Here is a 10,470-nt window from a genome sequence, read left to right on the forward strand (position 1 = left end):
TTTATACTCTCGCAAGGTAAAGTGATATAAGGGATTTTCGTATACATTTTAATTAAAAGTAGGAAGTATTGTATCCACACATATTGCATACAATCACAGCCACGAGAGTACACTGTTATTAGAAAGAGACTTTTTCCGAATTTCATTAAGCTGCCTGACACATTAACCGATAGATGCGAAATAAAGTCGACCAGAAGTTTAAAAATATTTATATCGGGTATATGGGGGTAAGGGAAGTATTGACCCAATTTCACCCATTTTTGACACAAGGGCATGCTGTCATCACAAAAATGTTTCCGCGAATTTTAATACTAGAAATCGCAGACTGATCGCACAGACTGATTGCACTGAGGTCCACATATTTATTTAGTAAGTTATCGCACTTTTAGTAGCTTTCAACATAACAGTTATATGTGAAATGGGCGTAGTTATTATCTGATTTTACCCATTTTTTCAGTGTATAAAGTGTGCTAAAAACTTCTTCTCGGCAAGTGTGGTTAAGTTAGCTTCAGATATGTACATAAAACCATTTAGGCGGGGACACGCCCACTTTTTAGCGCACTGGTGTCTCTCGCTACCAAATTGCAGTTTTGTATCTTAATTTAGTGCTTAGTTATGACACTTTAAAGGTTTTCGTATATTATAATTTTGACGGCATGGCAATGGTTCGATTACTCCCATCTACAATTCCGACCTTCCTTCGGTACCAAGGGTATATGTAGCAAGTTGCATCAAGATATCTCAGTTTTTACTCAAGTTATCGCTTGCACGGGCAGACGGAATAACTCTATATATACCTTGATTAGTAATGTGATACAAACAACCGTTAGGTGAACAAAGCTATTATACTCTGTAGCAACATGTTGCAAGAGAATAAAAATAAAGAAAATTGCTAAATTAATTTATTGATCTATTAAAACAGTGTTTGCTGCAAACGCCTGGCAGTTCCTCTAGGAACCAACCGATAATTTTGGATAATTTTCATGTAGTTATACCATAAACATGCATTTTTAAATATAATATTACATCATGTGACATGTTGTTCCGATATACATATCTAATAACTTTTAGTTCAGTCGCCACTTGTGTGTGAACTTTGTATTCACTTTGTATATTATGTTTTGACTTGAGTAAGAGTGCATCGAAAAAATAATTTCAAGGAAAACTTTGCACTTTCAAGTGATTAGTGCGAAAGTAATAGTAATTAATTAGTGCTGAAATTTGGAATCTTCATTGTTATTACAATTTAATTTGATGTAAGTGTTCATAATTTTTTACAAATTTCAATTTAAATTTTAAATGATCCCTTGAGGAACCATCAGGTGCTCATTAGTATACACGTACCCAAATCATCATCACAGCAAAATTGTTTTCTAGATTTCTATACTAATTAATGTATATTTGATCAGTTTACCAATAATTTGCATAAAATTTCAATAAAGTATAGATTTTTGTAAAAATATATGCTTAAAATGAGCACCTAGTGGTTCCTCAAAGGACCAAGCAATAAAGCACCCTGTAAAACAAATGTTGTTTGTAACCGACAATTATAATACATATTAAAATTTTGAGCGAGTCGGAGTTATCAGGCTTTTAAGGGTTAAGAGCTAGCCACATCTAAGAAATTCAAGGACCTTTTGATTTGGTTTTGCGCTAGGAAAGTTCCACTTCTATGTAATTATGTAAAAAACTGTCTTTCGAAAAAGTGCCCTTCCAAAGCGAAATAACGTTCTTTAAATTATTTGGATCTGTTGGAAAAATATACGTAACACGCCCAAAAATACTGTCTTCAATCCTAAATGCATCATAAAAACTGTCAAACGTGGTGCAGACAATATCTTACTATGGAAGTGTTTTCCGCCTCAGGAATTGATCCAATATTTTGGATAAAAGAAAATATGTGTGTTCCAGGCTACGTTAATATAATTGGGAAGGGTCAAATACTTACCATGTGCCGAGAAAGAAATGGTCTCAAAATTGTGGATAAGGCAGCATAATGAACACAACCAAACAATTAATGTGATGAATTGGCCTGGTCTATCCTTTGACTTAAATCTAATAGAATAACAAAGGAACTGTTGACTTTAAATAAAATTACGAGAAACTTTGGGAGTAGCCGTTGCGCTATACCACTAAATATTAATGAAATAAGTATTTTAATAACATAATTTGAAAAATCACAGTTTTTCTAGTTTTAAGCGTTTTGTTACTATTATTTTTTCCAATACTGAATTTGCAAGTTGGATATGTACACCCACATATACGACTGAATATTGATCATACGACCCGGTACTCATTGAACTTTTATTACCATAAATTCGAAATAAATGTGTAAATACTTAAAGGTCCTAACGCTTCCAAGCTTAAAGACTTTTATTAGAACTTTTTTGAAGTTAGGGTGGGGTGCGCGAAGTGGGTAAATACCACACCACGAGTATTAAGGTTTATGAAAATTGGTTTTAATACATACTTGTATTTTAAGATGATATGGTTTTAAAGCTTGATATATGTATGCAGATATGCGAGTTCTTTCGAGTCAGCTTTTCGTGTTTCAACAGTCCTGGACATCTAGACATGCATAGTTTAATCAGCCCGTCTTCTTCATTTGCTTCTTACAAAATGGATTTGGAAGAGGATAATCCCTTAAATTTGGTTAATAACCACACCCAACTGACATAAATATGATATTTCTGCATATACAAGGTGTATTTAAAGGAAAATGTGAATTTTGAATTTTTTTGAAAAGCACAATATCTATTTTGTCCCCTTCAAAGCAATCCCTCTCGGATATATTGTAATCACAGAAAACAGTGAGAAAAACCTTCACATTCAATCGAACTTCACGTGGTCGCATCTCCAGGATGCTCATCGTCATCAACATCTTCTCGGCCTTCTGTAAGTACCACTTATAAACACTTTTTTGAGATAATGTGGACTCACTGAATGCCATAGTCAACATTTCAAGTGCCCTGGGTCACTTTATTGCATTTTTAATGCAAAACTTGATACATATTCTTTGATTCATTTCTTTCAAAAGTTAAAAATCGGAGAGCATTCAAAAACGTGACTAACCTTTTCTGTTGTCAAAAACAAACTACTAATCGAAATTTGCCCCTAATGCAAGTACATTAAAACCATATGTGTCCGATTATAACAATAACAAAATATCGATAATCGAATTAACACATAAATTTATCATTTTCTAACTTGCTTTTATAAGAATTAAAGATTATTAATATGCAGTTCTTTCAATTGTATTTTATTTATTTAGTAATAAAAATACTTCACTTATATATAAACACGCTTTTAACCGCTTCATTATTGTTTCTTTGCTTGCATTGCGGCCCAATAAGTTTCCAATTCGTTTCCTTCCCAGTTGAGTGACTTTGTGAAAACGCTAATAATGAAAGTATTAACATTATATATAATTATTTATATAAAGATAACAGTCCGTTACACACAACAAATAAAATTATATAAAAATTGTTCAATATCTTAACAACGCTATTTTTACTGATTATTTCTTTTACCATATTATTATATACATACTTACATTAGGGTGGAGCGAAAAAAAAAATATTTTTTTTTGCTTCGCCTGAAGATAAAATTTGTAGATTATAAAAAAAGAAAATGTTTGAACAAAAAAAAAAAAATTTATCATCTAAAGGTTTTAAGTAATTTTCGAGTTATAATTTTTATTTCGTAAAAAATTTTTGATAAGTGTTCTAGAAGCTGTGGAGAGTCCTCTTCTGGGCAATTAAAAGTTATCAACTTAAAAAAAATTTTTTGTGGTCATTATTGGATAAAAAAAAAATACGTACTTAAACGTTAAAATAAATTTTGAGTCAAAACTCGTAACATTCGGTAATTTTTTTTATAAATGTAAAGAGTTTAAACCAAAAAAAAATTTTCTTGTCCAAAAAAAAATTTTAACTCGAAATTTACTTTAAAACTGAGTGGGCCTTGGTTTTTGTCCAAAAAATTTCTTTTTTTATAATCAACAGATTTTATCCTCAGGCTAAGCAAAAATAAATTTTTTTTTCGCTCCACCCTAATACACATACATATATAAATATATTATATTCAAGATATGTTAAATTAAGATCTCAGGGCTATGATTTCCTTATGGAATCGATTTTTAAAATTTTCGTATACACATTCCAAAATCTATTTAGAAGTAAATTTTGTTTTCAAATTCCATGGAGGTAGTACAACGTTATTAAAAATACTTATTGAATAAATACGTTACAAGCAAAATTTTACTGAGTGATATGGAACCTTATCTTTAATTTCAAAGAATTTTAATAATTATATTTATATAAGTAATGGGTAATTAAAGCACGCTCAAGAGGACGTCTCTATAGTGGCGTAGAGGACTAAAAAGTGGGGAATAAAGATCGAAAAGAAGACTAAAGAGGAGGGAACGTCAGAAAAACTAAAAAGAAAAACTAAAAAAAAAAACCTAAACTGGAAATTAAAATAAAATTCTTAGACGTTGCTTTTGGTTGACATTTCTTTAAATGAATTACCATCAATTTGACAGTGTTTTTTTATATTTTATTTATTAAGACGTTATTTTAATACTTAATTCGATAACATCAATAATTCTCTCAGAGCTTTCCTAAATCGTCTACGACTCTGACCTAATCTATTACAATTCTCGAATTGACAGATATGTACGTATACTACACATTTGTTTAAACCGAAAAAGGTTGTTATAAGTCGGTCAAAAACAGAAGCTTGAATTAGTGTTTCTGCGATGAAACCCTTTGCATCTAACCCTTTGTCCATCTATCTATATAATTATTTTTTCCCAAAACACCTTCCTGTCTACGGTACTGACCTAAACAATTATAATTATTGGTTTGACAGTTATGCCCACATTAACTGCATATACGAGAATAATTTTCGTTAATTACTTACAAAAAGTAGGTATATTTTTAATTGCAATCTAATTGGCCTACCACACAGACAATTGATTTACGGCCATGAACATGAAAGCTGTCCAAGCGAAGAAATTACGGTAATGAGGCATTTGTAAACAAGTTTATGAATGCCGAATTGGCTACGTCAGATAATTCAACGAGATCAATATGATACCCACTACCTTCCTACAAACATGCGAAGCACTTACATAATATTATATAATATAATAGGTATAATCTCTGCAAAAGAAAAGCCACAATATCAGCTCTTTTGCTTACAATTGCAGCTCATGCCATAACTAACGGTGTTTATTTCATATCCGAGTTGCACAATTTTATATCCGACTATAAAAATAGGAAAAACTGGACAATTGAAAGCGTAAACATCGGACAACAGCGGGCCACCAGATCAACTGGCCACTTTGCTAGAAATACTCGTAAAATACAATCAACAACTTTGGTCATACTAGTTACCTGTTTCGGTTACTATGCACACTAATCGCTATATGTTACAACATACGTACATATGTATATGTGTATATACTTACGTTTCGCGTAATAGTTGTAAGACTTCCTGCTCCTTTTTGGTCAGTCCATTATAGTATGCCGACAGATTGATATCCAATAGCTTGCGTGTTTGCATACCGGTTAGGAAAGTGCTTGCACCGTCTAACTGCATAAAGTAGTACATGGCCAACTTGCCGAGTTCAACATTAGCCTCCTTGCAAATGTTTGCAGCCTTCCGGCATATATCTTTTATTTCCTCACCGGCTGGATGCCATACCTGTGGTCCAGCGTTGGTCAGAAGGCCAAGTGCATGACCGGAAGCGCACACTATGCCCAAATTTTGTTGCTGAAAAAAGTCCAAATAGGACTTGAGCGAGTCATCCAGTAGGGTGTAGCGCGCATAGGCCAATACTGACTGTGAGTGTGGAAAATCAGTTGTGAGAAAGTAATAAATTCATTACGCTTATGCGTGTGAAATTATTCGATGACAACATCGATTGATTATATAACCACTTACATCAAATTTGCCTGGCGCCCGCTCAATGCATTCCTTCAAGCGTGACAATGGATATGCGGTTACACCAATAAATTTAGCTTTTCCTTCTTTTACGATTTTCTCCAACTCCGGCAGGCATTCGTTTATCACAATGTCAAGGTCTTTAGCGAATTCGATGTCATGAATCTGAAATAAAGTATATGTTACATAGACTTATGTACATACAAGTATATTCTACATAGAGTTATGCATATATAAATGTCCAGGATGATGAGCCGAGCCGAATTCCAAGAGTCTGTCTGTCTGTGAGTTTGTCCATCCGTCCGTGCCTTTAAGATGAGTCACCTTGTTACCGAAAATTTTCAAAATCGGGTTACAACTGTTTAAGCTCGCAGATACTGAATATGTAGACCATAGCTGCAATTGTGAACTTTATATCGAAAAAATCGGTCAATCTGTGAGATATAACTATTATTGAAATTCTAAAAAAAATCATTCCTGATAACAGCATGTCTGTATGTCAAAAATGGGTTGAATCCCAATATACCTAACATAAAGATTTTCGAACTTCCGGTTGACTGTACCCCGCATATATCGGTCAATATGTGGATTATTTTATATAGTAAAAATTAATAATATACGAAATTTGATGGGAATCCGTTCACAATTTCGTCAAGCTATGAATGATGAATTCTTTCGAAACAATTTTATACTCTTGCAACACCTGAAGGTATTTCTCCGCCTTTGATCCTTGCAATTTGCAAGAGCATAAAATGTTTGGTTACACCCGACCTTAGCACTTCCTTATTTCTTCTTACAGTGATTTTAATAGTTAATGTTCGTATTTCCGGAGAAAATATGATTATTTAAAACATTTATTTGCTCTACTGAATCTGGGATTGGCAACAATTTATACGAGAAACACACAATATCATAAGGATAAACTCAGCTCGGCTGCATTGAATATTAATACTTTCGCTAGCTACGAGTATTTAAGTGTTACTAAATATATAGACTGCTAAACTACAAAAAAAATGTGTGTGCCCATGATATGATTCCACCCATGTGCAGTATCAACCCGTCTTTTACATTAACGTGTATGAAAAGACACCGATACATACCTGTATTATGTCAACATAATCTAGACCAAGCAATCGCAAACTCTTCTCCACACTCTCTCTAGTCTTTTTAGCGGAGAAGTCAATCATTTTTTCGAAGTTTTTTTCATAACGTCCAACTTTTGTAGCAATGTAATACGTCTTCCTGGGGACGTCTTTCAAAGCCATACCTAAAACCTCCTCCGAACGACCTTGTCCATAAAATGGTGCGGTGTCGATATAATTAATACCTGACTTGATAGCTGAGTGTATAGTCTTTATCGCTTCATCCACATCAAGATCACTGACGACGAATAAGAGAAACAAGCAATGCACAAAATGTGCATAAGAAACAACAATTACAACATGTTTTTACCAGTATATGTAAATATATATACGAGTATATAAGCGTACATTAGTTAAGAGGCCGACAACAAGTGTTCACCTGACAGCATCGCTTATTAGCACTCAAGTGCTGCAAAGTGTCGGAAAAAACCATACTAAATGCAGAGGTTAGTCTAAGATTTACTAACCCATAGGAATCACTCAATGTACCAGTGCCCAAAGCCACTTTGGACACCTGTAACCCGGTAAGACCGAATTTACGATATTCCATGCGCTTACAAAGCTCTTCATCGTGGAAATCCTTAATAAATGTTGGTGGAAGTGTGGACATTGTTCAATTAAACACTTTTATTTACTCTAAAAAACTCAGAATTTGCGTATAAATTTGCAATCAAATATATTGCGCGTCTTTATGTGACTGAAAGTGCCGATATACTGAGAACTAGTGTTTCGGAGCTTCAAATGTCATATATAATATGTGTAAATACTTATGTTTACATATGTAGGTAATACGAGGTAAGAGTGCATACGGCTCATTTTCTCAGTTGACTCTCACTTCTAGATTGAGAATTAGCCGCTGAGCGTTTAATTGAACGTTGAGTATATAAATAAATTGATAATATTGCAGTCCCCCCCACGTGGTATTTTGATAACACTTACTCACCTGCATATGAATTTATAATAACTGATATATACTTATACGTAGGAGTACATCATACAGTATCTACGAATATTGTGTGACACTTTGTTGTTTCTAATTTGGGAAAAAAAATTAGGAAAACCCAAATAAAAGCCTAAGAAAATTATCTATACGAGTATATCATGCATAGAAAAATTAAATCGGGAAATATTCACAAAAAATTTTATTTTTTGCGATTCGGACAACTGATCATTTCTTCTTACATTGCTCGTTGTCTTCTTTTGCGTGTGTTGTCGTTGAGTCAGTGTAGCGAATATTAGACTAAAATTAATATATGTACATATACATATAGTAGGGTTGATCAAAGATTTTTTTTCGCTTGGTACTCTGAAAAATTGGTTGATAGAGACCTCTTAGAAAGGCAAAAATTTGCAATTTAAAATGATGTTTTTTCATTGAGTTATAAACTTCAAATGAAAAAAACAAATTTGCTTAAAAATAGTCAAACTTCAACTGCTAATATCTTTTAAAGGGTCAAGTTTACGAAAATACTGTAGGTGACAATTTTGCAGAGCATTAATTTTTCTACAAAATCCACAACCGAAATATGTTTTCAAGTAGTTGGAAGCGAAACATGCATTTTTCTATCTGATAATAGGAAAAAAATAGAAAACCGTTAGTCGTAGAGCCTTCCCGAGCTCATACTTGGAGAGCCTTTCTAACAGTGTCTATCAACCAATGCTTCAGAGTACGAAACGAAAACAAAACAAGTAAGAAAGGGCTAAGTTCGGATGTAATCGAACATGTTATACTCTTGCAGCCTCGCAGAATCAAAGCCCGGAAAATCCCTCAGGCGCTGGCAAAACTTTTTGTTAAAAAATGTTGCGAAAGAATTTACCACTTAATATTCGAAGAAATTGTGAATAATATTTGACATATATTGAAGATCATTAACTTAGACTTATTTTGTTTTGCTATATTTTAGTTCGCGTCTATCGCAACATGTTGCAAGAGTATAAAAACATTATTTTTTTTTATCCACCTTATATATTAATATAGTATAACATATAAAGTTGTGAGGCCCTTGTGACTATGATTGGCAGACGGTGAAAATGTAAGTTTCTGAAGCGGACGAAACAGAATTTCTGAACGCTCGATTGATAATTATGAGTCATGTTTCTACTTGAATATACGCAAGGCGTGTGTGACTAAAAACAAATCCAGAAAAAAACCAACTGTTGTGATCATATTTCATTTATACCTGTTATCCCTAGTGTTCTCCATAACGTTAACCAAACGATCATAATTTTGTATATAAGTTTCGTATACTAAAACCAGTTCGAGTAAATAATCGATTTAATTTATTTTCGGTGATAAGAACGTTAATTTAGGGGAGCACTTTTATTATTAGTTATTTTGATAACTCTGCAAATGCTGGTATTTTTGTAAGACTTGAAAATAGTTAGCTTGAAATGGTTGATCTATTTTTATTCGCAATTTAATTATGTCTATTCTAAAATCCTATTAATTCTCTGAAGATGTGAGTTCCTCTAATAATTTTGTTTTAGGTTCAATTTCTTGCTTTATTTTTTTTATTGATATGTTTTTTTATTGTATGATTTGAGTGTTCTATGGTATTTCCTTATTGCAATTAGCGAAGAGATATTACAAACATGATCGGAAATTTGTCGTATCCATATAATTTTTAATGTCCAAGCGGGTTTAGTTTCCTTCGCAGTCAAAAACAAAAATCCTTTCTGATCAGAAAAACTATTATTATCAGTCTTGATAGGCACCTGAAAAACTGTAATCAACTTTCGATGGTATGGACTATCGACAATGTGCCTCCTCCACGATAAACAAAAAGTATCAACAAATTAATGAGTAGTAAAGTATCAGTAAATTAATTAATTTAAAGTTATAAAAAAATGAAGGTATTTAAAACATGAAAATCTTTTGAAAATGTTTAAATGTTTTAGCATGTCTTTCATGTAAATATCTTATTATGCAAATTTTTATTGCCCCGTGTTCTGGGTACGTTGTGCGTAAATTTTGATAAATTTGATTTCGATACCTTCATTAATGCTAAATCTATTGTTTATATTGCCATCAATATTCAGAGAGTTATTGAACTTTAAAAATAATTTTAAGCCACATACCTACCGATTAAGAACGTTCCTATGTACTGCTTTAAATTCTAGTATATATCACGATAGAAAATTTTTGGCTTAGAACATCTAAGTATGAAATCATCATTCAAAAACCAATACTTTAAAAAATTTGGATTTTTATGAATATTCATTTGATTTTGAAATAATTGAAACACTTTCTTCCAAAATTTGGAAGCAAACAAAAATCCACAGTTTTTTGATTTAAATATGTATATATTTTGTGAAGACCGTTATTCACAATTCGGTTTAATACATATAAATATATTTTAATTTATTAAAAAAAAAGACG

The 10,470-nt window shown here is 32.5% G+C and overlaps 1 protein-coding gene across 1 annotated transcript; it reads right to left on the reverse strand.

Annotated features, from left to right (window-relative positions):
• Positions 1-3,238: 3,238 nt before the first annotated feature.
• On the reverse strand, positions 3,239-7,814 carry LOC106614309 (uncharacterized). Its single transcript, XM_014229992.3, has 5 exons — positions 7,559-7,814; positions 7,050-7,329; positions 5,950-6,114; positions 5,474-5,847; positions 3,239-3,397 (listed from the first exon to the last, which is right to left on the reverse strand). The coding sequence occupies exons 1-5, from the start codon at positions 7,699-7,701 to the stop codon at positions 3,319-3,321; spliced, it is 1,041 nt and encodes a 346-aa protein (XP_014085467.1). The 5' UTR covers positions 7,702-7,814; the 3' UTR covers positions 3,239-3,318.
• Positions 7,815-10,470: the final 2,656 nt, after the last annotated feature.

This window comes from Bactrocera oleae, chromosome 2 (assembly GCF_042242935.1).
Source record: "Bactrocera oleae isolate idBacOlea1 chromosome 2, idBacOlea1, whole genome shotgun sequence".
NCBI lineage: Eukaryota > Metazoa > Arthropoda > Insecta > Diptera > Tephritidae > Bactrocera > Bactrocera oleae.

Excerpts from the sequence above, each read along its gene's own strand:
- LOC106614309 (XM_014229992.3), bottom strand. The coding sequence starts at position 7,701 with ATGTCCACACTTCCACCAACATTTATTAAGGATTTCCACGATGAAGAG. Across the intron at positions 7,330-7,558 it reads ACATTGAGTGATTCCTATGG|TGATCTTGATGTGGATGAAG; the intron begins GTTAGTAAATCT and ends ATTCGTCGTCAG. Across the intron at positions 6,115-7,049 it reads ATTATGTTGACATAATACAG|ATTCATGACATCGAATTCGC; the intron begins GTATGTATCGGT and ends ACTTTATTTCAG.